At 53.7% G+C, this 27,501-nt stretch overlaps 3 protein-coding genes across 5 annotated transcripts in view; 2 read left to right on the top strand and 1 right to left on the bottom strand.

The window, feature by feature from the left end:
• Positions 1 to 3,261: 3,261 nt before the first annotated feature.
• On the top strand, positions 3,262 to 15,756 carry VWA5B2 (von Willebrand factor A domain containing 5B2). 2 transcript variants are annotated; one of them, XM_040252070.1, is made up of 20 exons: positions 3,262 to 3,935; positions 4,170 to 4,314; positions 4,400 to 4,570; positions 6,484 to 6,703; positions 6,884 to 7,041; positions 7,568 to 7,699; positions 7,930 to 8,054; positions 8,440 to 8,595; positions 9,222 to 9,332; positions 9,647 to 9,855; positions 9,942 to 10,053; positions 10,502 to 10,687; positions 11,543 to 11,714; positions 11,799 to 12,112; positions 12,583 to 12,778; positions 12,881 to 13,234; positions 14,194 to 14,331; positions 14,427 to 14,510; positions 14,608 to 14,828; positions 14,915 to 15,756. In XM_040252070.1, exons 2-20 carry the CDS (start codon positions 4,176 to 4,178, stop codon positions 15,461 to 15,463), a joined length of 3,747 nt encoding a protein of 1,248 aa, XP_040108004.1. In that variant the 5' UTR covers positions 3,262 to 3,935; positions 4,170 to 4,175; the 3' UTR covers positions 15,464 to 15,756. The 2 variants fall into 2 exon arrangements, with proteins under 2 accessions (XP_040108004.1, XP_040107996.1); XM_040252062.1 differs by lacking the exons at positions 3,262 to 3,935; positions 4,170 to 4,314; positions 4,400 to 4,570 and having other exon boundaries at positions 6,614 to 6,760; positions 12,583 to 13,234.
• Positions 15,757 to 15,797: 41 nt separating this feature from the next.
• Positions 15,798 to 21,247, bottom strand: ALG3 (ALG3 alpha-1,3- mannosyltransferase). Its single transcript, XM_040252081.1, has 9 exons — positions 21,029 to 21,247; positions 19,023 to 19,122; positions 18,782 to 18,929; positions 18,512 to 18,672; positions 17,920 to 18,040; positions 17,161 to 17,366; positions 16,943 to 17,019; positions 16,217 to 16,361; positions 15,798 to 16,071 (listed from the first exon to the last, which is right to left on the bottom strand). The coding sequence occupies exons 1-9, from the start codon at positions 21,222 to 21,224 to the stop codon at positions 15,909 to 15,911; spliced, it is 1,317 nt and encodes a 438-aa protein (XP_040108015.1). The 5' UTR covers positions 21,225 to 21,247; the 3' UTR covers positions 15,798 to 15,908.
• Positions 21,248 to 22,147: 900 nt separating this feature from the next.
• LOC120871984 (endothelin-converting enzyme 2) overlaps positions 22,148 to 27,501 on the top strand; it is a 31,408-nt gene continuing 26,054 nt past the window's right edge. For both annotated transcript variants that reach the window (XM_040252140.1, XM_040252131.1), the window contains exons 1-2: positions 22,148 to 22,374; positions 27,125 to 27,408. In XM_040252140.1, the coding sequence (XP_040108074.1) occupies positions 22,179 to 22,374; positions 27,125 to 27,408 (480 nt within the window). In that variant the 5' untranslated portion in view covers positions 22,148 to 22,178. The remainder of the gene's footprint in view (positions 22,375 to 27,124; positions 27,409 to 27,501) is intronic.

Raw genomic sequence — 27,501 nt, forward strand, 5'->3', positions numbered from 1 at the left:
GTTAGCTGCTGCTCCTAAAAGCTCCCAGCTAAAAGCGCTTATGATATCCCTGTAATGCAGCCCTCATCCTAGCCTATGATAACTGTATGTTTGCCTTCTTCACCAGAGTGTGAGCCTTCCAAGACAAGAGGCTATGCCTTTGTAGCTCTCTAGCCCCTACGTCCTCCCCTACACCTGGCAAATGGCAGAGCACTCAGGCTCCAAGCCATTCCCTGCCTAGAATCTCCTCTACCTCCTGAAACCAGGTTCTGGGACCCTCTGGGTCTGCGCTCCCCCTTCTGGTCCTGAGCCACCTGCCAGGCTGCAGCCCCTCTATCAGCATGCCTCCCAGCTGGGCCTCAGAGCCCCTCCACAGAACCCCCTCCTCTCCAGGGCCTGGCTGCCTGCACCCTTACCCCATCCTGCAAGACACTTTACATCTCTGGTTGAGCTGCAGACCCACTTCTCACTCCATTTGCCTCAGCTTAGACAGCCTCCCCAGCAGGAGGATCTTAGGGCCAGCCCAGCTTCCCAGCAAAACTTGGCTTCTTTGAGTGTTTTCTAGTCTCTGACAGAGATACCATCTTCCTTGGACACTGTTTTACAGTCAAGCTTTCCTTGGGAACCGAGGCAAGGATGTCTTTTTCTATTTTTGTGTGTTTGAGGATCCTTAATGACTGTTCTGGAAGAAACACAACCTGGAATCAAGATTGCTGGGAGAAATATCAATAACCTCAGATATGCAGATGACACCACCCTTATGGCAGAAAGTGAAGAGGAACAAAAAGCCTCTTGATGAAAGTGAAAGCGGAGAGTGAAAAAGTTGGCTTAAAGAACTCAACATTCAGAAAACGAAGATCATGGCATCTGGTCCCATGACTTCATGGGAAATAGATGGGGAAACAGCGGCAACAATGTCAGACTTTATTTTGGGGGGCTCCAAAATCACTGCAGATGGTGACTGCAGCCATGAAATTAAAAGATGCTTTCCTTGGAGGAAAAGTTATGACCAACCTAGATAGCATATTCAAAAGCAGAGACATTACTTTGCCAACTAAGGTCCGTCTAGTCAAGGCTATGGTTTTTCCAGTAGTCATGTATGGATGTGAGAGTTGGACTATGAAGAAGGCTGAGCACCAAAGAACTGATGTTTTTTGAACTGTGGTGTTGGAGAAGACTCTTGAGAGTCCCTTGGACTGCAAGGAGGTCCAACCAGTCCATTCTAAAGGAGATCAGCCCTGGGATTTCTGTGGAAGGAATGATGCTAAAGCTGAAGCTCCAGTACTTTGGCCACCTCATGCGAAGAGTTGACTCACTGGAAAAGACTGATGCTGGGAGGGATTGGGGGCAGGAGGAGAAGGGGACGACAGAGGATGAGATGGCTGGATGGCATCACTGACTCGATGGCCATGAATCTGAGTGAACTCTGGGAGTTGGTGATGGACAGGGAGGCCTGGCGTGCTGTGATTCATGGGGTCGCAAAGAGTCAGACACAACTGAGTGACTGAACTGAACTGAATGACTGTTCCCTGCAGCTTCGTGTTTGCACATGTAGCTCTTGGCTTGTTCAGAAGGGGCAAAGCACAAAACACCCATGAGGAGGTGGTCACTTGCCTGGACTTCCATGGAGCCCTCAAGGTCAGGGCTGGCACTGCCTAGGGACCTGGAGTCCCTGGAGGGCCCGTCCACCTCACCCCCACCCCCACCATCTACCATTTCTCTCCAAGCCTGGTAGAAGAACATTCAACTCTGAATGAGGCTGGAAGAGGGTTCAGTAGAGAAGGTAGAAGAAAGGACATGCAGTCAGGGCTTAGACAGTGTGGAAAGTATAGGGCTGCAACTCTGCGGGAGCTCCCAGTGAACTAGATCATTGTGATGTTGGCTATGCCTCCTGTATCATCCTTGTGCATTTCTACTCATGAAGTTCCCTGGGAAAAGGCTAAGCTGTTTCCACTATGCTAAGTGGTTTGAGCCAGTGAAAGGCTTGAAGTGGGGGGTTCAGTGCTCAAGAAGGCAGAGGGTCCCCCCTGGGACCAGTGTGGAATAAGTGACTCGAATCAGGATAGAGTAAATAGGGAGGAGTGAGAATGCCCAGCTTAACTTGAAAGCCCACTCCCCACTGACTGCCCCCCACTCCCAGGTCTCCTCAAGCTCTCTTTGCAGAAGTTGAGTGTGGCCACTGCAAGAAAGTTTGCATGGGTGACACCAGACATGGTCACTTTCCCAGGGCTCTTGGGGGAAGATTTTATGGACTTTCCTAATCTTTTGCAGCATAACACTGTTAGTCCAGCCGATAACAAAAGAACCTGATTACAGGCCGCCGGGATGTTTTCTCCTGCAGGTGCTGCAGTGATGTGGTTGGGGTGGAGGTCATTTCTATGATGGGGCAGTCTACAGCCACCAGAAGGCTCTGCAGGTTGAAAGGCCTCACTTCCAAGGTGGTGGGCAACTGAAGGTTCCTGGAAGTTATAGCCTGAGAGGGCAATCCGCCAACCCTCCCCATCCCCAGAAAAAAGTGGGGAGATGGCACTGCAGTGGTGGGAAGGTTGGCAACTGGAGGGGGAAGAATCGCTGCAGTGATGGGAATCCCTGCATGGAGTGGACTGAAGTGGTCACACTAGCTGAAGACACCTGCAGGATGGGGAAGGTTTCTGCAGTGAAGAAGGAGCACTCTGGGGTTCGCTGCGGTGATTAGGGTCTCTGCAGTGATGAAAAGTTGAGCCATTGTGGGGGTGAGGGGTGAAGAGGGTAGAGGTGGGATAATCGGGGTAGTGGAGTTGCTGCAGAGCTGGTTTGAGGGGCCTGCAGATTGAGCCCTTCTGCTGCACCTGCAGAAAGCCTCATTTCCTGAAGGACGGAAAGGGCGGGGCCTCAAAGGCCCGGGTCTCGCACTGATGCTGGGCTGTGCAGCGGCCGGGATGCGGCTCCTGCACTGCGGTGCCGGGTCTGGCTGGAGCTGCAGGGGCTGGAGCGGCCGGGGCTGGCGCGGAGGCAGTACCTCGCCCGAAGAGGGCGGGGAGCAGCAGCCCCGCCGCAGCGGCGGGCGGGGCCGAGACCGGCTGGAGGGGCGGCCTTCGGAGCGGGGGCGGGACTGGCAACCTTAGGGCCGACGCCCCTGTGCAGACCCAGAGCGGTCGCAGCGGGAGTGCAGAGCGGGCGCCCAGCAGGTGTCCAGACTGAAGGCAGCCCGGGGCGCAGAGGCAGCACCACCCAGCCCAGTCCTGTCGTGCCGCCCAGAACTCCGCAGAGGACGCGACGGTGAGGCTGAGGCTGCCCGCGGGGAGGGGGATGATTCCTAGACCCAGCCTGCAGCATCCCCTGACAGTTCGGCTGTGGGGGCAGCGGCGGGGGCAGCGGCGGGGGCAGCGGCGACTGCAGCGTCCCCCCCTCAACCCCCACCCCAGATCAGTTCTACCAGGATGGGGAGAGGTGCCCTGGACAGATCCTACGGAATCCCCCGGCCACCTCTCCCGCTCTTGCCTTCGTAAGACCCCTTCCTTTCCCTTCCCACTTTGTTCTTCCCAACCGAACCCCCTCCACTCCGGCCTGCAGCCCGTCTCAGCGCCCCTCTCAGTTGAGGCGCCAGAGAAAGACTGCAGCCCTTTGGTTCCCCATCCCACTCTGCCCCTGCTAACCTTTGCTGGGCTAGGTGCACCCAGAAGGATGCTGGCCCTTTAAACCCTTGCTCCCCACCCAGAGCATCTTCCGTCTCTCCACCCGCGGCACTTCCAACAGCTGGCAGCCGCGGGGAGCCCCGGGGGGCCGGCAGGTACTGGGGTGGCGGTGAGGCCCGGGGGGGGAATGGAACGACTGTGACACCCCACTCCCCCCACCCGCGCCGCCCCTCCAGGAGCCGGTGAAGGGACTGCTGGGCGCCCGGAGCTCCAGTTAAACATTAACCCTCCGCTCCCCGGTCCCCGTGCTGCCTGCAGCTGCGCTCCTCCCGGGCTTCCCAGGTAACCGGCGAGGATGCCCATCTCGCCACCAGCCCCACCCCCACCCCCCACCCCCGGTCTCCCTCCCTTCGCCACCTGTCCGCCAGGTCGAGCCCCAGGGCTCAGCCTCGCGCCCCCAGCAGGTCCTTGTCCCCGTGCCGGAGTTAAAAATCTCCCCGCCGGTTTTCAGGAGGGTGGGGCCGGGCGCCCCGAACTCACCCGGCGCACCCCTCATAGAGCGCCCCCTCCCCCAAGGGCACCATGCCCGGCCTGTACTGCCCCTCCAGCTGGACGCCGCTGCCCCTCACGGACTCCTGGGTCCGGGCCTGCGCCAACGGACCCTGCCTCAGCCTGCGGGCCCGGCTCACCTACCACAACCCGCAGCCGCAGCCGGTGGACGGTAAGGCCCGGGCCGGGGGCGTGGGGTGGTGGACAGCGCCGGCCTGGCAAGGTCCAACATCGCCTGTGCCCTCATCCCGCCCCAGGCGTGTTCGTGTATCCGCTGGCGGAGGCTGAAGTGGTTTCGGGCTTCGAGGCGGAGGCCGCGGGACGGCGCGTCTCCTTCCAGCTGCAGAGTCGGCGCCGCTCGCAGGCCGCCTGCTGCAGCGCTCTAGGCCCCGCGCTGGGGGCCTCAACGCCCCGCCGCTGCGCGCAGGGTGAGTCCTGGGCGCTCCCCGCCCCATCTCCTGAAAGCAGACGCACTGTGCCTCCCACCCCTCTGCAAGCACCCGCTCTGCATCCCACCCCTCCCTGTCCCGTCCCCCCGCCCCCCGCCCCGTCAATGTTTTTTCATTCATTGATTCACCCTTTCATTCGACCACAGAGGACTGGGCCCCTGACGCGGACTAGGTGCTGGTGGGATGTGAACCAGGCCTGATCCGAGGCTTGCAGCCAGGTGGCCAGACACAGCAAGCAGTCCACAAGGCTCTCCCCTCTGGAGCTTTAGCTCCGGGGCCTGGGACGGTGTTTTGGTCATCTCTGAGTCCCAGCATCTCTCAAAAAAAGTGACCCAAAGGGGCTCAGAGAGTGCTGGGTGAGGAGATAGAAGCCCTCCCCTCTGCTAGGATTCCTGGCTCACACTCCATTCTTTTCTTTATTTGTGCGTTCACTTGATTCCTACCTATCTGGGTAAGAAGAGGGACAGAATGCAGTGGTGTTGAGAGCTGGCACAAGCCGAGCAGGTAGTTGGAGGACAAAAGGAGCTCTGGGCTGAGGCCTCAGGAATACTTCAGAGAAGGTGAAGCCAGCATTTGACTGAAAGGAAGAGTGCGATGTAGTAGGAAGGTTGAGAGGAGAGACAAAGCACTCTACTCGGGGGCAACGGTGTGAGCAAAGGTTCAGAGGCAAGTCATACAGGGCAATGGTGATAAGATGCCTCATGTTTATAGTGATTCACGGTTTCAGTCACTGGTGTCACCTCCTCTGAATCCAGAGAGGTAGGTAATGCAAGTGTTGTTCTCCTTCCCCTCTAACAGATGACAAGAGTGACAGCAACAGCCTTTTACATATTGGGTGCTTCCCGTATATTGTCTCATTCATTCCTCACCACAGTCATATAATTATGACCCCCATTTTATAAATGAGGAAACCAAGGCTCCTCTAAACAAGAGAGTTACTAAACAAAAGACAGAATCAGAAGTCACAGAGCAGAGACTCAAAACCTGACACTGTGTTCTCTTCACCGTATCAGGCTGTCCCAAGCCTCAGATGCTGGAGATAGAAGCCCCTTTCTTCCTTCTTACCTTCATTTCTTCCTTCCATTTTTTTCTCCCCTTCATTTATTCAGCAAGTATTTTTCAGAAGAATGGGTAAATGATCATCCTGGGGAAATGAGGCCCAGGAGGGCTGTAAAGGTAGGCTGGGGCCCAACCATGTAGGGTTTTGACTGCCACCTTAGACACCTGGCCATCTTCCCTTTAGCAGCAGCAGTGCTGCCCGTGATATCACCAGTCCCCAAACAAACCCCTTGGTCTAAGTAAAGTGGAATACTTGGTATGCAAATGTCCTCTAGCCAGCTTCCAAATAGATTACTGTTCCTGAATTCCTCTTGGGCAGAAAATTCTGGAACTACAAAAAAAAAAAGAAAAGAAAATTCTGGAGCCACAGCTAGTGGGCAGTGGGGAGTCCTCAACCTTCAGCCATTCATTCGCAGGGTATTTGTGAACAGGGAGGGTCCCAGGCAATGGGAGATGTCAATAAGCCTTCTTTAGGGAAATGAGACCTATGGGTTGAACAGGCTGGAGCAGGTAAAGAAAGAGAGGCAGAGGGTATGGGTCCCACCGGACCTTGGGGGTGGTGTGGACATCCCTCTTCTCCTCCTCAGCTCTCCATTAGCAATGATGTCACTTCTGCCTTTCCTGATGACAGCCAGATCCTTCTGCCATCAACTTGCCTCTCCTACCACCATTCATCTCACACCTCCTTCTTACATCACCAGTGCATTAGCCCAGCGTCCTTACAACCTCACAAAGCTCTCCTTGCCCAAGCTCCCTGACTGTGCCTGCTCCCACCCTGTATTCCCCCATCTCCTCTTCTTCCAGCCCCCTCTGATCCCTTTCCTCACTCATAGGTCATCTTGTCTTGGATCTGGCCCAGGCCCGGTCCACGCTGGTGCTGCCCACAGGCCTCATCGCGGCGGCTGGCACCATGACAGTGACCCTGCGGAGCAGCCGGGAGCTGCCCTCCAGGCCTGACGGGGTGCTGCGCGTGGCTTTGCCCTCTGTGCTCACCCCTCTGGCCCCGCCAGGCCCGCCGGGGCCCCCCAGGCCTCCGGGGCTCTGTGACGACAGGTTGGGCCTATGGTGATTCCCTTCGTCCCTCCCTCGGCTTCTCTGGGTCTAGTGCGGGTGAGGGGGCCTTGGCAGGGTGTCCCGGGGGATTCGCAGGGTGGGAAAGGGCTGAAGCCAGTCAGCCAGAGGGGCTAGGGACCCTGGTAGTGGCCGAGTGACCCTCCTCATGTTCCTTTCCAGCCCCACCAGCTGCTTTGGAGTGAGCAGCCCTCAGGGTGAAGGGCCAGCCTGGGAGGAGCCAGCTGCTCCTCGGGATGTGTTTTTGGGCCCTGCCCGTTGCCCTGCCCCATACACCTTCTCTTTTGAGATGCTGGTGACTGGGCCGTGCCTGCTGGCAGGTGGGTATCCCTCCCTGTGTAGCTGACTGGGAAACAACTCAAGGCTCAGGGATGAGAGGAACAGTGTACAAAGAAGATGGGGACCTAAGACCTAGGAACCTCTAGTCTCCCAGTGGGATCATCCACTGGCTACTTCCACGCAACACTCACACCTGTAGGTTTAATGATGTCATTTCTTTACATTCCACTCCACTCACCAGTGAGAAGAGCAATGCTTACAATGAGACCAGTCCAAGTGATGAAGTTGAGTTTCCTTGGGCAAAAGGTGGAGGAGAATATTAAATCAGCAGTTGGTTGATATAGAACTGTTTGACCAGCCAGGAACACACCTGGGATTTCCCCTCCCAGTCCGTGAAAGCAGGCAGAGCCCCCTTGTCTACCCTATAGATTGAACTCTGAGAGCTGAGCTGAGAGTCATGATCCTGCCCCCTGACCCCCATTATTGTCTGGGAAGGTGATATTAGTGCTCTTGGGACTGGCTTAGGATGGCGTGATCATCACCTCTTCCTGCCTCTAACTCCCTCAGGACTGGAGAGCCCCTCTCATGCTCTTCGGGCTGATGCCCCACCTCATGCCAGCTCTGCAGCCACCATCTGTGTCACATTGGCAGAGGGCCACCGCTGTGACCGGGCCTTGGAGATCCTGCTGCACCCCAGTGGTGAGAGACTGGGGCACATGGTGGGCTAGTGCTGCCTGCTTCAGCACCACCTGGGGAGCATTTTTCAATGATTTCTGGGCCCAAAGCCAAACAATTGAGTCATTGGTGAGGGTGGGCCTGGCAGTGCAGGGAGGCTGAGCCTGCAAAGTTCTCCCAGGTTGGTGGGGCTGAGTGCTTGGGGATCTAAAGATAGGAGCTTCCCTGACAGAGCTGTGTCCCCTCCTCCCCAGAGCCCCACCAGCCCCACCTGATGCTGGAGGCCGGCAGTCTGAGCTCAGCAGAGTACGAGGCCCAAGTGAGAGCCCGTCGGGATTTCCAGAAGCTGCTGCGAAGGGACAGTGATGGGGACCGGCAGGTATAATGGCCTAGGGTCCTGGCCTCACCTCTGGCTGCATTAATGCAGGAGGAACAGGGGAGCAGGCTTAGGTTGGGATGGGCAGGAGGCCTCTACTCTCAGTGGGAGCTCTCAGTAGCTGCTACCACTGAGACAGGCTGATGAGTTCTATCACAGCAGGCCCGCACAAGTCTCCCTGGAACGTGTCTCAGAGGATGGGGCATAGGACTGACACAGGCAGAGGACAGCCACCTGCCTCTGCCATTGCCTTTATTCAGATGACACAAAAGGGTGTCCCGTATGGGTGGATTGCATGGACAAAGGTCCCAGAGCTAAGTCCTGCTGCCAGCCCAGGTGGGAGTTTCAGGAAGCCTGGCCCAGGATGACTCGGGGCTCCCGTGCTCAGGTGTGCTTCCTGCAGCGACGCTTCCACAAAGACATCCTGCTGAACCCTGTGCTGGTGCTGAGCTTCTGCCCGGACCTGAGCTCCAAGCCCGGACACCTGGGCACAGCTACACGGGAGCTCCTCTTCCTGCTGGATGGCAGTAGTGTGGCACACAAGGCCTGTGGGGCAGGGTGTGGGTGGGCTGGGGGTTGGGTGAGGCAGTGGGTCTAGGTGGGCTGGGGGCTGCCTCTCAGACACACACACACACACACACACACACACACCCCTACCTCTCCTTCTCATACTCACACACATATGTTTCTCCCAGATTACAAGACCCACCTCTCATACATAAATTTACACTAAATGAAAGTGAAAGTGAAGTCGCTCAATCATGTCCGACTCTTTGCGACCCCATGGACTGTAGCCTATCAGGTTGCTCCGTCCATGGGATTTTCCAGGCAAGAGTGCTGGAGTGGATTGCCATTTCCTTCTCCAGGGGATCTTCCAGACCCAGGAATTGAACCCGGGTCTCCCGCATCGCAGGCAGATGCTTTACCATCTGAGCCACCAGGGAATCCCAAATTTACACTAGGTCACACCCAATCCCAAACCCCAGGGTTCACATGCACCTCCACGGTCAAATGTCTCTCACAGGAACTCAGAGTCGTCCTTGCACGCTGGGGTCTCTCTCACAGTCACACACGGGGCCTTGCCCAGATTCCCTCACCTGGCCCCTCATCCCTTGTTGATCTTGGTGCCAGTGGGGCCTACCTCACCCTGCCCTCCCTGGCCCTCCCCAGGATGCCATCGTTTTGGCTGTGAAGTCACTCCCACCCCAGACGCTCATCAACCTTGCCATGTTTGGCATCTCGGTGCAGCCCCTCTTCCCAGAAAGCCGGCCTTGCAGTGATGTGAGTGTGACCTAGGGATTTGGGGGTCAGTAGAGACATCTCAGGGGCTTCCCAGGTGGCACAGTGGTCAAGAATCCACTTGCGAATGAGGAGATGCAAGGGACACAAATTGGATCTCTGGGTTGAAGAGATCCCCTGGAGGAGGAAATGGCAACCCACTCTAATATTCTTGCCTGGGAAATCTCATGGACAGAGGAGCCTGGCGGGCTACAGTCCACAGGGTTCGCAAAGAGTTGGAAACACCTGAGTAACTGGGTATGCACACACAGAGTCCTCCCAGCCCAGTGTGCCCAGCCCAAGCCTTCTTCCCCCAGGAAGCTGTGCAGCTGATCTGTGAGAGTGTTGAAATGCTACAGGCTGTGGACGGCACCCCAGACGTGTGGGCTGCTCTGGACTGGGCCCTGGGGCAGCCCCAGCAAAGGGCCCACCCTAGGCAGCTTTTCCTGCTCACCGCTGCCTCACCCATGGCCGCTGTGACCCACCAGACCCTGGAGCTCATGAGGTGGCATAGAGGGGCAGCCAGGTAGGATGGAGTGGGCAGAGCCAGGCTCCTGAGATTGGGCCCCCAAAGAGGGCTGCTGAGGCCACCGCTGCTCTCGTTCCCGCCAGGTGCTTCTCCTTTGGCTTGGGGCGCGCCTGCCACCAGCTGCTCCAGGGTCTGTCTGCTCTCAGCAGGGGCCAGGCCTACTTCCTGAGACCTGGAGAAAGGCTGCAGCCCATGGTGAGCTTGAGCCTGGGCCCTGCTCCCTTCTCCTCAGGGTCCTTCTCCCAAGTGGCACTGAGTCTGAAACAGATCCTGGTTGGGTTGTGAGGTCTCCGGGCACCCTGCTGTGGGGTGCTGCAGAAGGCCAAAGGTGCGGGGGACATGGCCTCTATTCCCCAAATCTTGTCCTAAGTTTTGTCCTGGTACTGAGCCATATCTTTGAAAAGCCTTGCCCCATCTACATGGCACAGGCCAGGAGGACAGTTCACACTAAGCTTTGAGGACTGAACACCATCTCCTTGCTTGTTCCTACCCGCGGTCCTCCTCTTGACCCAGCCTGACCCTGCCCTGCTTGCCTCAGCAAGGCGCTGGGCAAATAGCGGCAGCAGAAGGGTGGCCTCCCCACTCCACTGGCTGTGTGGCATCTTTTTCTCTCCCGCGGGCTCCCTCTGGTCATTCCTCACAGCTGGTGCAGGCCCTGAGGAAGGCACTGGAGCCCGCGCTGAGTGACATCTCTGTGGACTGGTTTGTTCCGGATGCAGTAGAGGCCCTGCTGACACCCCGGGAGATCCCCGCGCTCTATCCCGGGGACCAGCTTCTTGGTTACTGCTCACTCTTCAGGGTGGACGGCTTCCGGTCCCAACCCCCGGGGGTAGGCCTGGGTTGGGGGGCGGTGGGAGGTGGGCCTGGGATGGCTGAAGCCCCTGTGTCTCTTCAAAACCCATTTCCTCTTCCCGGTGCTTCTCTCTGCCAAACTCATCTACTGCTACCCCCTAGACTTCCCCAGGGACCAAACTGGGTCCCTCAGGTGACTGCAGCCTGCCTCCCTCATCAGATCTCCCACTGAGCTGTCCTACAGAGTGATGCCTTCGGTCACCAAAGCACACAGAGAGCAGCACCAGCATTGGCTTTGAGGTTTTTGTTGAAACCTGCTCATTGTTTCACACAGTGCCCTACAAAAAGCAACATTTAGAGTATTTCCTGTAACACTCAGGGCCACACAGAGCACCCTCTTGATGAAATCTCAGATCCCAATTCTGCCGTGTACTGACCATCTGATTTGGGGCAAGTCAGTCAACCTCTCTGAGTCCCTTACACTGACTTTTTTCATAGGGGTGTTTTAATTAGAAATTCATGACTTGCACGCTGTTGGTAGGATACTTGACACAGAGGTGGAGTTGGATACATGAGTTATTTTTATTAGGAAAAGCTTTATCTCTCTAGAAGAACCAAGCATGCTAGCTCCTTTTTGATTGGGAGAGCTGTAAAATGACTGCCTTTTCCCCTGGCTGCCAGGAAGCTCAGGGCCAAACCTGAAGCCCAGTCATAGCAGCTCTAGTAATGCTGTGGTCAGCATATATGTTTCCTCCTTTCTTAGTACTAGGTTTTCATTTCTGCTTTATAATCTTTATTGCCTCTTGCAGTGAGCCATCTTAAATCCTGTTTGGAAAAAGAGTGTATAACTATAATGTTTTTTTTTTTCTCCTCAATGTCTATCCCTCTCCAGGGCCAAGAGCCTGGCTGGCAGAGCTTGGGCGGCTCGGTGTTCCCATCCCCAGAGGAAGCACCATCTGCCACCAGCCCTGGCACTGAGCCCACTGGCACCTCAGAGCCACTGGGAACAGGCACTGTGTCAGCAGAGCTGTCCAGCCCGTGGGCTGCTGGGGACTCAGAGCGGAGTGAGTGCGTGTGTGTGTGCGTGTGTTAGAGGGGAAGTGGGCAGTGGAGAGGCCAGGGCTGGGATCTGCTCTACCTCTCCATAGGTACTGATGCTCTGACAGACCCGGTCACGGACCCCGGACCTAATCCCTCTTCTGACACAGCCATATGGCACCGCATCTTCCAGTCCTCGTACATCCGGGAGCAGTATGTGCTCACCCACTGCTCTGCCAGCCCAGAACCAGGCCCAGGCTCCACAGGCAGCAGCGCCTCCCCTGTCTCCCAGGGCCCGGGCTCCCCCGAGGGCAACATTCCCCTGGATCCCCCTTCTCAGCAGGGCTGCCGAAGCCTAGCCTGGGGAGAATCTGCCAGCTCCCGTTCCTGTCCCCTGCCTCCATCCCCACTGGCTCCAGTCAAGGTGAGATTCCATCCACATCCCACCATGTATCCAGCAAACGTTTATTGACCATTGGCTGTATGCCATAGATTGTGCAGTGGTTATTATTAAGTCTACTTGAAAAAAACAGATAGGTAATGATGATATATAATGATGATACCATGCGACACATGTTGACAAGCACAGAAGCGTGACATTATGGGGTTTCATAGTCAAGGTGACTAATCCTGTCTGAGGGAGTCAGGAAAGCAAGAGCCTCCTCTGGAAGAATAAGAAGTCAGTCAGGCAGAAAGGGAAAAGACCTGAGTAAAAACAGACAAGCCCATGAGTAAAATGAGTAAAATGGGCTTGTGAGATGACACAGGGAACGGGGCCAGGGGCCAGAAGGAGCCTGGCCTCACCCCTAAGGGTGGTGATCAGCCATCTAGGGTTTCAGACAAAAGGGCATGTGGCTAGTCGTGTCTCCTTGACCAGTGGACTCCACTTCTCAGGTTCAGACTGGGGCTTTGAGTGCTGAGGTCCTGGGCCGTCGACGCAGAGTGGCTCTGGCTGGCCGAAGCCTCTCATCCCCCCAAGGCCGGGTGAACCCAGTCCCGGGACGCCCCCGGCACCCCTCTCTAGGTGTAGCACCCGATGGGCCAGGCCCTGAGCCAGGGCAGCAGCTGGGACAGGGCCTGGATGACTCAGGTAAGGGTTACAGGGGAGCTGCGTTCTGTTACCCAGGAGGCTGCGGGGAGGTGGAGCCCAGGGCACCACGTGGCCCCTGCTTCTACCATTGTTTCTCCCCAGGAAGCCTGCTCTCCCCAGCCCCCATGGACTGGGACATGTTGATGGAACCACCCTTCTTGTTCACCGCTGTTCCCCTCAATAGGGAGTTGGCCCCTTCAGCAGTAACACAGCCTCCCCAGGCTCCACGCTGCCATGTGGTGATCCGGGCCTTGTGTGGGGAGCAGCCCATGTGCTGGGAGGTGGGTGTTGGGTTGGAGACGCTGTGGGGGCCTCAGGATGATGGCTCACTGCCTCCGTCACCCTCTGAAAGAGATGCTTGGGACCAAGCACTCCATCGACTGACAGCAGCTTCTGTGGTTCGGGACAATGAGCAGCTGGCTCTTCGAAGAGGGGGTGAGACCAGGGCTGACCGGGGTGAGTTCCTGGTGGGCACAGTCAGGGCTCAAGGAAACCATACGGGGCAGAGACTGGCAGAGGCATAGGCCTGTGTGATCCCTCACTGTACCTCACCATGCTCACAAATGATTTGAGGCAGCTCACCCACATTATCAAGAAAAAAAAGTTAAGCAGGGTAATGTGGGGGGAAGGGATAATAAAAGGAAACAGAAAATGAGGTTATATTAAAGATATACACTATGAGGTTATGTACCCTTGCAAGCAGGGGACCCAAAACTGGCCAAGTTTCCTAGCAGCCAACAGAGAGGGAATTTCATCTTGTAATGATTCACAGTGCCCATAATGTAAAAACAAATCTCTCATTTAGGAAGATTATTAAAGTTAAAATGTCAGTTCTTCAGTTGCACTAGCCACGCTTCATATGCTTAGTGGAGACTCTAAGGAATAATACATACTTGATCCCGTGGCTACCACACTGGATCACACAGATGCAGAATATTTCCATCATTACAGAAAATTCTACAGAGCAGTGCTGAAATGAGTGGATGGAAAAGGCACCACTCAATGCTTCCTCCAGGTTGTGTCCAGAATGTTGCATTTGTGGGTAACCAGGGAGCCTAGTCTTGCTAATACAAGGTGGTTGAGCATTTAGCCTAACCACTTCTTGTCAAAGTTGAGGAGTCTGAGCTGGCCCCAAGAAGGAACTCCATTCTGTTCAAAAGTGGACAGAGGGCTGGGAATTCCCTGGTGGGCCAGTGGTTAGGACTCCACGCTTTCACTGCCAGGGCAAGGTTTGATCTCTGGTTAGGGAACTAAGATTCCACAAGCCTCAAGGTGCTGGCAAAAAAAAAAAAAAAGGACAAAAGAAGAAACCATGGCATTATGGGAGCAGAGGTTTTTCTGTGAACCTCTTTGTAGAGAGTGGGTGGTGGGCGTGTACCCCTTCCCAGCCCACATGCTGCTGCTTGGTTTTGTAGGTCACGCCCGGAAGTCCTGGCTCCGAGCCCTCCAGACAAGTAAGGTCAGCTCTGCCCCTTCTCGCTTCACCTGTCCTGTAGCTGTGGACGCTACCACCAGGGAGGTCCTACCCTCAGCCCTGCAGGTGCAGAGCTCAGGTAAGCAAGGTCTGTCCCAGGTGGCCTCCCAGGAGCCAGTTCTCACCTCACTGGCCACCCTCCCAAACTTCTCCCTATCTTCTGTGCCCGTACAGAGCCAGCTGAACCTGCCCGTACCCCTCCTATCTCTCAAAGCCATGTAGATGCAGCTCCTTTCTCCACAGCTGTCCACTCTAAAGGTAACACTCACATTTGAGGAAACGGAGTAGGGAGCAGCAGGCTTAGGGACCACCACTGAATGGCTCCAGTCAGGACTGAAGGGAGACTCTCTGGCAGGTGGCTGGGACCCGGAACAAACTGGCAACTCCAGTTCTGCTTTGGGGGACCATGCAGCCCCCATAGGAGGGTCTCATCGCCCGCTCCCCCGGCCTCCCTCTCGGATCAGCCTGGGCCGTTGGAAGTCCAGAGGCCCAGACAGCCACAGACTCTGCAGCCCCAACATGGGCCAAGTCAATGGCAGCAACAGTGAAGGCAGCGGCCATGACTACCTGCCCTTGGTGAGGACTCGGGAGGTGGAGGGTGGCGCTGCCAGGGCCAGGGCACTGCCTCAGCTCGCTTCTCCCCCCACCTCCTCTCTCCTCAGGTGCGCTTGCAGGAGGCGCCCGGCTCCTTCCGCCTGGACGCTCTGTTCTGTGCAGCGGTGCGCATCTCACAGGAGCGCCTGTGCCGTGCCTCGCCCTTTGCTGTGCACCGGGCCAGCCTCAGCCCCACCTCGGCCTCCTCTCCCTGGGCACTTCTAGCCCCCAGTGTTGGCCAGGGTGGCAGCGCCACAGCCTCTTGCAGCCCGTCCCCCAGCTCGGGTTCCGAGGGTCTGGGCCAGGTGGACAGTGGGCGGGGATCAGACACTGAGGCCTCAGAGGGGTCGGAAGGGCCTGGTGGCGCTGACCTGCGGGGCCGGACTTGGGCCACGGCTGTGGCGCTTGCGTGGCTGGAGCACCGCTGTGCGGGGGCTTTCGGCGAGTGGGAACTGGCAGCTGCGAAGGCTGACTGTTGGCTGCGGGCGCAGCACCTGCCCGACGGCCTGGACCTGGCCAACCTCAAGGCTGCAGCCCGTGGTCTCTTCCTGCTGCTGCGTCACTGGGACCAGAACCTGCAGCTCCACCTGCTGTGCTACAGCCCCGCAAACATGTGAGGGTCACCCACTGCTCCGGCTGGCACCCCCTCCAACCAACTCAAAGTCACTGCCACCCAGAGCCGGCCTCTCGGTGCTGGGAAGGGGTGGGCTGGAGACAGCCTGTCCCCACTGCTTCTCATTCCCTCCACAGAATCCTCCTGCCCCCACAAAAAGTGCCTGCCTGTGCTCTCTCTTGCCCCTCCCACCCCCTGGCCCTTCCCCTTCCCCTCTGAGCTCTGTGCAGCTGCAGCAGGAGGGGAGAGAGCCACAGCCCCCAGATCCTATGCAATAAAGTGCCTCTTGGGACTGTCTTAATGAGTTCTTTATCTGCCACATGCCTGTCTCTCACAGCTCGGTCCAGGCACCTCCACAGAGGCTGCAGAGGAGACTTGGTTTATTGGGAAGGGCAGAGTCCATCCCCATCCGGGGTCCTGAGAATGGACTAGAAGAGAACAGCTGGGTCTCAATGGGCTTTCTTGCTGTGCGGGATGGCCTTGGGGAAGGGCTGGGGGCCCAGCCAGAGCTGCAGCAGGATGACTGCATGGCATGCATGCAGCGTGGCAGAGCTGCAAGACGTGGATGGGTATGTGTTCCAGGAGAGCTCGATGAGCCCCAGCACCAGCAACCTAGAATGAAGAGAGAAGTTTTGGGTCTCATCCTGTCTCTAGGCCGGCAGCTCTTCAGCTCACCCACTGCCCCTCCGCGGTCATGGACTTGGGATGAGGAGATTCCCACCCCTGTCCTCTCCCCCAGGGTTGTCCCAGCCAGTACCTGAGCAGGTGAGTGAGCCAGCGGGCAGGCGTGGCCCACAGGAGGTAGGGCAGTGTGTGGAAATACCAAACGTAAAACTGGTAGTGAAGGGAGCGGCTGAAGCAGATGCCAATGAAGTTGGAGGTGAAGAGGGTAGAAACAATCTGTAGGCGGTGGTCAAGGCCAAGGGCAGGAGCAGAGGGGTAGGGAGATTTCAAAGCAGGGAGGACGAGTTTCTGGGTGTCTAACAGCACCTGGCTCTGTAGTTCCTAAATACATACTTTCGGGCACATTTCTGAACCTCTTTGGACCTGTTCCTCAGTCTGTGTGGAGGCAATAAAATCTAGAGCTGTAAGGCCTAGGGAGCCATCACTCACTAGCTGTGTGACTTTGGCAAATTACTTAACCTTTTAAAGCCCTAATTTTGTCATCTGTAAAATGAGGATAAAACAGAGTTTCTTGTGAGCTTTAAACATATGTAAAGCTCTTAAGATAGCTCTAAGCAGAGGGTGCCCCCTCATAATGGTAACTCAATGATATTTAGAATTAAGAATAAAACATGCTTAAATATGTAAAGTAGTCAGCACAGGGTTTGGTACAGAGTAGGAGTTCTACAAATGGACCCTGTAGCTATTACTGGAACCTCCTTTCCCTCTCCCAGATTAGCAGCTGTCCAGGGTTAGTTGAGCAGGACCCTGTCCGCACCTGGAGAGGGCAAGACTTACCTTCCCATGACTTAAAGGATATGGTTGGGTGTGAGGGGCTGGGGTGGAACCTTCCTTTTGGAGGGATCCTTCAGCAGCGACAGGATACCTTCCCCTGTCCTGGGGAGAAACCATTGAAGACAACTTATCAAACTGCCATAGTGGGCCACACAGAGCTCAACATGTCCCAAGCAGCCCCTAAGGCCTAGGCCCTTCACTCCTTCCCCTACGTCCGCCCAAGGAACTGCCCCCCTTTCTCACCTGTGCCACCTGCAGAGTGCAAAAAGCAAGAGCACGGTGAGGTGGGCAGTCAACAGTGCCAGGTGGAAGGCACGATGCAGGAAGAGGGCCTCAGGGAGAAAGCGCCAGTTCACTGTCCAGCGGAAGAGAAACTGGCGGCCAAGGTCAAAGGAACGGGATAGGTAGCCGACGGGGTTCTTCAGCAGGAAGGGCAGCCCTAGCACCACCTGAGGATGAGTGTGACATCAGCACAGCTGCCCAGGCTCACCCTCAGCCTCATGCTAATCACTGAGGGGAGGGGGGATAGGGTATAGATCCCAGAGGTTCCCTAATTGCCACTAGGAATAGCAAGAAAGCCAGCCCACCCACCCAGACCAAAATCTTGGGCCAAAAAGGCCAAGGAAGGATGTAATAACAGCGCTTTATATTTAAATTCATCTAGTCATAAATGTATTCTTGCCTGGAGAATCCCAGGGATGGGGGAGCCTGGTGGGCTGCCATCTGTGGGGTTGCACAGAGTCGGACACGACTGAAGCGACTTAGCAGCAGCAGCACCAGCAGCAGTCATAAATGTGCACAGCTAGAACAGTTCTCTGAGACCATCTAGTTCAACACCCTTGTTTTACAGCTAAAGAAACCAAAGTCTAGAGGTGGTGGCTGTCCAGATCAGAATCAACTCCAAAACTGTCCCCTGGCTTTGAGGATGTCTCAAAAACAAAAGGAGTCCAGACAGAGTGGTCGCCACTTCATCAGAAAGGCAACAGGGTAAGGAGGGAATACCTGAAGGACAGCACAGATGCCCAACTTGGGGAGGGCCCCACGGAGGCCAAATTTCATGAGGAGAAGGAATAGTAATCCAGGGGCGAACAGCAGCACATTCATCTTCACAGAGACTGCCAGGCTGGAGTGGATAGTGGGGAGGAATAGTGAAGATCAGTTTCATCAGGGCCATGTACCCCTGACCATCACCACAGCATCTCCCCATTCCCTGCCAGCAAGCTCCAGGCAGAGGGTGAGCACTCATACTCAGAACCTCTGGAGGGGTTAAGGCAGCCTGGGAAGAGGCTGGGATAGGGAGCTAATACATTGTCTCTACACTCAGACTGAGCTACAAATAATATATTGAGTACTTAGTAAGTGCAACTGACCAACTCCAACCACAGAAGCAGCCTGGAGGAAACAGGATAGGAAGAGGGTGGTGTGTGTGGGGATGGAGACTTTCTACACATCCTGGACTCGCAGGATGCGAGTGCAGCCTTAACTGACCTGCACTGTCTGGCCACTCCCTTACTCCCTCTGCTGCAGAAAACTGGGGAGAAAATGATGGAAATACAGAAAATGAAAGAAGGGTCCACAAGGGAGGGGTGTTGACCTGAAACAGCAGCAGCCCCAGCTCCAGCGCTGGGCGAGCAGGAGGTTTACACTGAGGAAGAGCAGCACCATGGCCACTGGATCATTGAAGAGCCGCAGCACAAAGATGGAGTGGACACGATAAGAGGCACAGCACATGAAGAAAAAGACGAAGGGAGGTACCTGAGAGGTGGGCACAGTGGGGGACAAGGTCAGTTCACTAACCCTGAACCGTCCCCACTCTCCAGCCCTCCCAGTCTGGGGGGCCCTGTTCCTGGTAGTGAGAACTCACCTTGCAGGTCTGGTGGTAAATCAAGAAGACAAGCAGCAAAGTGGCCAGGTAGAGCACAGCAAAGATGTGCTGGGCCATGCGGATGTCAGTGCCCCGGTCAGTGGCATAGTAAAGCCCCATAAAGATGTACACAAAACCAGCTGGGTACCTGGAAGAGAAGGAACATGAGTCCAGGTCAAGCTGTTCAGCCTGGCATCCAGCCAGCCCCTCCCATCCTCGCTGAACGTCTGACCCCACTCACACAAGAGGTCCAGTGTCACCTTGCAGTTGAGCGTAGTCATAGGTGCCATTGATGACGCCCTCTACCTCAGCCATGTAGGCTTTCCAATCAATCTCTGTATCTGCAAAAGGACAGGATGACTTGATTACTTCATGGTCCAGAATTGCTCTGCCTCACTCCATCAAAGCACAGAGTTCCAGCTCATTCTTGGGATTTCTATCATAATCCCGTCTCTAACTGATCTATTCTTTGCATGAACCCAGGTATCTCAAAATCAAACATGTCTGTAATGGAACTCAGAACTTTCCACTCCAAATGTGGTCCCCTTCCTGGATTCCATGAATGGCACCATTAACCTCTCACTTGCCCAAGTCACAAACCTGGGAAATATCCTTTATATTTCTCTTTCATTTTCAACCCTCAGTCACCAAGTCCTGCCTATTCTTCATCCTAAATATCTGTCTCGTCCTTCTCCGCTCAATTGGGTGTAACAATCTCTAGCCTCAATGGTGCAATAGCTCCCTAATTAGGCTCCCAGCTTCCACTTTCACTGCACTACATTTTTTTTTTTTTTTTTGCACTACATTTTATTGTCCACCCTGCAACCAGAGAGCTCATCCTATAATAGAAACATCACATTTCTCTGCTTAAAACCCTTCAGTGATTCCCCACGGCTCTTAGATAATAAAGACCAAGTTTTTTTTATTATTCCCATTTTTAGAAGAGAAAATTATGAGTTAATGAGGTTAAGTAACTAGCTCAAGATCAGTAAGCTAGGAAGGGAAGAGTTGAGATTGGCACACATGGAGCTCTAAATTCTTTTATTTTTTTTTCTTGAGCTCTAAATTCTTAATCATCATACTATCTCCTTAACACAGCTTAGAGATACCTTCATGATGTGAAATCTCACCTCTTAGTACTACCCTCATTTGATTTCTGTGTTCCAACTCTAATTATTTCATTTCTTCAAAGGAAGTAGACTTTCTCTTTTTCAATGGGAGCTCTTTGGAACAGGATTCTCTCCTAGAGTATAAATCTGCCCCCCCACCCCTTTCTCTCTTTCCTTGGGGAACTAGCTCTTATTGTTGGAAAAGGACTCTAGGAAGCCTTCTTTGACTCCTCAAGTCTGGCTGAAGTGCCCACCTTTGTCCATTATAGAACTTTGTCTAGTACCATTATGATGAATATAATGTAATGTAATTTTCTGTTAACTTATCTTTGTCCAGGTCCACATACACAAGTAGGAAGTTTGTCTATCTTTTTCACCACTATACTCTTGGCACCTAGTATGGTGTTAGCCATATAATAAGCACTTAGTAAATATGTAGTGAACTAACAGTCTTTAGCAAGTAAGCTTTAAATCCAGTGCTTTCTGCCTGGAGAGGAGTGACCAATAATGCCGAACTGACTGTAACAAAATGCTATCACAGAGAAAATACTTCCAGTCCTCAAAATTCAACAGATGAGGAGACTGAGACCCAGCAAGGGATGTGACGTGTCCAAAGCCATAGAGACAAGCAGCTGCTGCTGCTGCTGCTGCCAAGTCGCTTCAGTCGTGTCCGACTCTGTGCGACCCCAGAGACGCCTCCTACCAGGCTCCCCCGTCCCTGGGATTCTCCAGGCAAGAACACTGGAGTGGGTTGCCATTTCCTTCTCCAATGCATGAAACTGAAAAGTGAAAGTGAAGTCGCTCAGTTGTGTCCGACTCTTAGCGACCCCATGGACTGCAGCCTACCAGGCTCCTCCGTCCATGGGATTTTCCAGGCAAGAGTACTGGAGTGGGGTGTCATTGCCTTCTCCGGAGAAAAGCAGCAGCAGCCATTAATTTGGACCCAGGTTTTCTGGGGGAGATTAAGATCGAGTTTGGTTTTCTGTGGAGCAGACTTTGGATTTGGGTAAAAGATATTGGTCTGCAATTGATGGCTGAGTGGATCAGGGGTTTAAGTTTGAGTTCCGAATGTGGGTCCCAGTTTTGACTGAGGGTTCGGTCTCCCTCCCTCTCTTCCCCTCCCCCTCGGCGCACTCACATGCCACCCTGTGAATGACCCAGAAGGTGATGCCCACCTCCGCCAGGCAGAGGCAGGCGGCCACCAGCAGCGTGTAGCGCGGTTCCAGCAGCAGTAGGCGCCGCTCTTGCCAGGCGCGCCGCAGCCACTGCCCGCACAGTCCTGCTGCCCGGGTTGCGGGACCCGCCCGGCCGCGTTTCCGCAGACCTGCCGCCATCTTTCCGGTGCGCCGCTCTTGTGGGCCCGCTACCCCGGAAGCCCGACTCTTTGGTACTTAGGTTCCGCTCCCAGCGCCACGTGTCCCAAAGGACTGAGCGCAGACAGGAGTTGTCTGAGTCCTTGTTTACGCCTCGAAAATTTCCTGCTTTAACATCTGTCTTCCCTGATGGAATGCACACTCCATACGAGCAGGAATAGTCTTACTCCTCAGTACGTACTTAGCCCTGGGCGCAAAGGCGCTAATGTGAATCGAACGTTTGCCCAGAAAAGTAACGTTTCTTTCTGCCCGCGCCTTGTCTTTTCCGCAACTCCCCTCCCCACCCCTGCCTAGCATAACACTTCGCCCGTGTTGATATCTGCGTTCATGCCCGTCTTCCTTGGAGAGCAAGACCCGTGGCCGCACTACTCCCGCCACCCCTCAGAGCCTTCCAGGTGCTCAAAACTGGGAAGAAATGAATCTCTTATTAACATTCAGGCTTCTTAATGGAGAGAGCTTGTCAAACTGAAAATGAGGTGGTAGTGACCCAGTTGGAGAAGGAAATGGCGACCCACTCCAGTGTTCTTGCCTGGAGAATCCCAGGGATGGGGGAGCCTGGTGGGCTGCCATCTATGGGGTCGCACGAAGTCGGACACGACTGAAGTGACTTAGCAGCAGCAGCAGTGACGACCCAGAATGTGTGACACCATGAGTGTGGCTCTCAGAAGTTAGTGAGCAGTGCATCCAGAGAATTCAGCGTATGGATGATACGACTTTCCCACCCGGAAGATTCTTTCCCGAGCGCTTAGCAGAGGACGGAAGTTCCACGTGTTTATGTTGAGCAACTGCAGATGCCCCGCGGAGACACAAAGGCCACGCCTCCCGTATGCCGCCATTCTCATTGGTTACATTGGAGCACCACGCCCCGCCTAGAGGTGGGGGCCAGTTGCCCTCACTGCCCGGCAGCCACAAGCAATGGCTTGTCTGGGGCCTTCCGCACCGGTGCCGGAGTTACCGGAGAAGAACTGCGGGTACCGCGAGGTCCAATACTGGGACCACCGATACCAGGGCGCTGCCGACTCTGCCCCCTACGAGTGGTTCGGAGACTTCTCTTCCTTCCGTGACCTCCTAGAGCCGGAGTTGCGGCCATTGGACCGTATCCTCGTGCTAGGTGGGTAGTTCCGGGGCTGCCCAGTCCAGGTGGAGCTGGTTGGATTGGCCCCGCCCTCGCTCTGCCTGCCGCTCTCCGAGGACACTCCAGTTAGAAGTCAGGATCCAGTACCTTTAGAATCTCGGCAGTATTTCGCCGGGGCAAACAGGAGCCAAGAGATTCTTAGTCCTGGGACCTTCGGGGAAAGACAGTCTCTCTGAGTCTGAAGGTAGTAGGTGACCCATGACCCCGTTACGAACCCTGGGGAGGCCGCCTCGAGCACTGGCGAGTTCAGAGGACCTAGTTCAAGTCCCAGCGCTAGTTGACTGTATGATTTAGGACAAATCATAAACTCTGAGCCCCGAATTCACTTTTAGGGACTGCGAATTCAAGTTCGATAAGGCACGTGCGTTCACCTTGAGCGGAATGCCTAGCGCTTTTCTGTTTGCGCCACTGGGTCATTGTCTCCTAGAGAGCTCTCTTGACTCTGCAAACTAATTGAAACTTGGTCCTCTGTCATCCCGCTCCACCCCCCCCTTCCTCCCCCGCGCCTTGCACAGTGAGGGTGAGGATAGCGCCCTCTGACGGGAGAGTGCAATCAAGATTGGTGTGATTCCCCAGAAGGACCAAGTTCTTGTGGGTAGGGCTTCCCTGGTGACTCAAACAGTAAAGAATCCGCCTGCAATGTGGGAGACCTGGGTTCGATCCCTGGGTTGGGTGGATCCCCTGGAGGAGGGCCTGGCAACCCGCTTCAGTATTCTTGCCTGGAGAATCCCCATGGACAGAGGATCCTGGTGGGCTATAGTCCACGGGATCTCAAAGAGTCGGACACGACTGAGAACAGGATGGGTTTCTAAGAGATCTACCTAACCCCGACCTTGGAATTCTCTTCCACTGCCAGCCTTGAGGGCTCCAGTGAAGTTTGATTAAGTAACGGGTTTCCTCCCAAAATCTTGACATTTTTAAAAGCATGTGTATGATTAAGTGAAATAGTTCACTTATGTGAGACATTTATATGTAAATATATGTAAAGCATAAATAATAACTCAAATGTGTGTATATACCCTACTCAGTTTCAGAAACAGAGCATTCTTCTGACCAGAAAGTGCTTAAGAACTTGGACCCTGGAGGCAGCCAATTATGTAGGGATCTTGGCACATGTAATCTTAGCTGTGGAATCATGGACAAAATCATAGAATCGTAGCTGTGGATCCTGGACAAAATACTTAAATTTATGTGCCTCCATTTTCTCAGCCTTTAAAAAAAAGAGTACATACTTACAGCTTTTAAGATGATTGAGTGAGTATGAAAGATACCTAGAAAAATGCCCAACAAAATTAAAAGCCTTGTATATTCAACGTTTTCTGTGTGGGCCCCTAAAGCTCTTCCCACCAGAGGTTAAAAACTCTCTTGAATTTTGTGGCTTTAAACCACTACATTTATTTATAGATTTAACATAGATCTATGTTTTTCAAGCTTTAGTGTAATAACCTGGAAAACTGGACCCACCTTGATTTTCTGATTCTAGGGATGGTCTAAAGCTGGTCCCAGGGATTTGTATTTTCAACAAGCCTGCAGGCTGATTCTGGTGATTGGCAGAGAAAAACTACCTTAAATTCTGCCTGACTAGGAGGTATCCTTTTCTGGATAGAGGAGAGAAATGTCTAAAGATCAAAAAGAAAAACTTTCCAGACAGAATTCTCAAGATCTAAGAACAGGACCCACAGCTTGGGGAGTACCCTGTGTCACATTTCACCTAAAGAAACACATTGAACACCTGATGCTAGGGAATGTGGTGGGCCCTTTCTAATTTATTTAATCCTCATGACAACCCTTAGAAGTTAGTGAAAAATATTATGAGACCTATTCTAGCTTAGGGTTCAGTAAATTTTTCCTGAAAACTGCCAAATAGTAGATATGTTAGGCTTTCCAGGCTATATAGTTGCTGTCACAACTAGAAAATGGTGATGGCTGCTGTAATAGTATCTTCTCTATGGAGCTACTGGGAAAATAAACTGAGATAATCCTTATAAAATTACTTAGCGTGGGACCCAGTATTCAAAAACTGTTAGCTATCATTATTATTATTGAAAACGGGAGTCAGAGAAGCACTTTCTCTGAGAATGCTCAAAGAGGACCTTGCCTAAAGACTTGTGTGTCTGGTCCCTATGGCTAGGTTCCTCATTGCAGATGAGTGTATGTGGCTGCCCAGTTTTGCTGTCATTATACTTCTCTGGTTCTCTCTTCTTGCTTGACTCCAAGTTCTATAGAATCTTCTGATTATATTTTTGTCTTAAGTGTGTATTTCCTAGAGACACAAGGAACTGACCAGAGGATTGACTGTCCAGACCCCATGATGGCTATTTTTCCTGTTATAAATTAGTGAATACGTATTCTGGTTTATACTTCAGTCGCTTGGTGTTGGGGATAGCATTCACATAGCTCTGGGCTCCCATATGATGCATTCTTGGATGCTGGATCCAGAGCTCTGCTTCCCTAAGGCCCCACCTAGGGAAACAGTAGCTGTTCCAAGTCTCATCTTAGTTGTTAGTCCCAAGTCACTGCTTTGTGGGCATAAAGTGGCCCTGTGGTCAAGTTTTATTTTCCCTGCATCTTTAATAAAGTTGTCTTGGAAGATGCCATTCCTGTACCAAAGGGAACAATGGGTCTGTCCATAGTTTGACAGAGCACTGCAGGCATATGAGGTCAGGTGCTGGGTGATGAAGGCATTGTGGGTCAGAGAACTTAGTGGGATTTCAGCGTGAACTGAGTTAGGGTCTCCTGCTCAGTCACCCTCACCTCCTGTCCCAGAGCCTGTTGTGGTTCCAGTGTTGGGAGGCACACATTGGGTTTTCCCAGGCAAGACAGTACTCTTCCTGAGTCCCAGAGTCTGAGTAACACAAGAAGGGCAGCTGAGGACCAGTCAGCAGTATCTGGCATCTGTCCAGGTGCCAAGCTCTGCCTGCTAGATTAGGGCTATCCCAGCAACTTATTTTGTGATCCTCTTAGGGAGGCAAATGGGGATTAAAGGCAATCTAATCCCAAGATCTGGGGATCCCCATGTGAGGCCACCAAGAACTGTCATCCAGGCCTGTTCTCAGTGATTCGGACCACAAGAGGGCCTGGAAGAGGCCAATAGATCCTTGAGGAAGGCCATGCCCATTGGGCAGTAGGTCCACATCCACTCCTCTAACCTCCACCCTCCCTCCATCCCTTTGGGACTGGTTCCCAGAAACTTCCCACCAGAGTGTAATGATTCTTCAAGACTCTTGATTGGTTGTCAGTTCACCTGAACCTGTTAGCTACCCACCTAAGGTGGGGACAGGGACTCTCCCATGTGCTCCTGCAGCCTGTCCCTATTGAAACACTCATCACATTATGAGGCAGTTGCCTGATTACACATCTGCTGCACTCACCAGAACATCAGCTCCTTGATGACAGGGGCTCTGTTCATCAAGAGAACGACAATATGTGGTGCTCAAGCGTACATGAAGGAATTATTGGGTTGGCCAAAAAGTTCGTTTGGGTTTTCCTATAAGATGTTATGGAAAAACCCAAATAAACTTTCTGGCCAATGTAATACAGGCAGTCATCTCCACTGTGTGTCCCCACTTAAGTTTCCCCTTCTACTTGTTAATTCTGCCTTGGAAACCCAAGTAAGATTAAAAACCCATAACATGAAGTCTTCCCACAGTTGATGTCATCAGAGGAGAGATTAGGAATTAGGATAATACTAGGATTATCCTATTAATAATACTACATGCCAGTATTATCCCCAGGGCTTCCCTGGTAGCTCAGTTGGTAAAGAATCCACCTGCAATGCAGGAGACCCTGGTTCAATTCCTGGGTCGGGAAGATCCGCTGGAGAAGGGATAGGCTACCCACTCCAGTATTCTTGGGCTTCCCTTGTGGCTCAACTGGTAAAGAATCTGCCTGCAATGCAGGAGACCCTGGTTCAATTTCTGGGTTGGGAAGATCCGCTGGAGAAGGGATAGGCTACCCACTCCAGTATTCTTGGGCTTCCCTTGTGGCTCAGCTGGTAAAGAATCTGCCTGCAATGCAGGAGACCCTGGTTCAATTTCTGGGTCGGGAAGATCCGCTGGAGAAGGGATAGGCTACCCACTCCAGTATTCTTGGGCTTCCCTTGTGGCTCAGCTGGTAAAGAATCTGCCTGCAATGCAGGAGACCTGGGTTTGATATGTGGGTTGGGAAGATCCCCTGGAGAAGGGAAAGGCTACCCACTCCAGTATTCTGGCCTGGAGAATTCCATGGACTGTATAGGCCGTGGGGTCACTAAGAGTCAGACATGACTGAGCAACTTTTATATTATAATATTGTCCCCATTCTGAGTCTGAGAAAACTGAAGTTGAGAGTTGAATGACTTACCAGGGCTATATGACTAGGGATATCAGAACCCATATCCTTGAACTTTTAAGTTCAGAGATCCTACTCTTTGGGTGTTTTAGTTGTTAAATTTAGCGCATCACATCCTGTATGTAGGGTAGGTATTGTCTTCATTTTTCTGGCGTGGAAATCCACGTTCCTAGTATGTAAACAACTTGCCTTAGTCCACACAGCCAGGAATGATAGAGCCAGGACAGGTGCCCAAATCTGTATGACTCCTGGGCTCATGCTCTTGTACCATGCTGCTTCTCCCTCAGTCCAGGAGGCTTTGGGCTTCAAGAAAACAGGCCAAGAGTGGATGGATAATTGCGGAGGTGAGAACCAAAGCTAACCTAGACCTTTTGTCACCCTCCCCTTCTCACCCCAGGCTGTGGAAACAGTGCCCTGAGCTATGAGCTATTCCTTCGGGGCTTCCCTGATGTGACCAGTGTGGACTACTCATCAGTAGTGGTGGCTGCCATGAGGGCTCGGTATGCCCACGTGCCCACGCTGCGATGGGAGACCATGGACGTGCGGGCACTGGGCTTCCCTAGTGGCTCCTTTGATGTGGTGCTTGAGAAGGGCACACTGGATGCCCTGTTGACTGGTGAACAGGATCCCTGGACTGTGTCCTTTGAAGGTGTCCACACTGTGGACCAGGTGCTAAATGAGGTGAGGGAGCAACAAGGGAAAGAGGGCTGTTCAAGAGCTGGGGAGGGTTTCCCTGGTAGTCCAGTGGTTAAGATTCCTCGCTTCCACTGAAGG

Source organism: Oryx dammah, unplaced genomic scaffold (genome assembly GCF_014754425.2).
Source record: "Oryx dammah isolate SB20612 unplaced genomic scaffold, SCBI_Odam_1.1 HiC_scaffold_2, whole genome shotgun sequence".
In the NCBI taxonomy this organism is placed as follows: Eukaryota; Metazoa; Chordata; class Mammalia; order Artiodactyla; family Bovidae; genus Oryx; species Oryx dammah.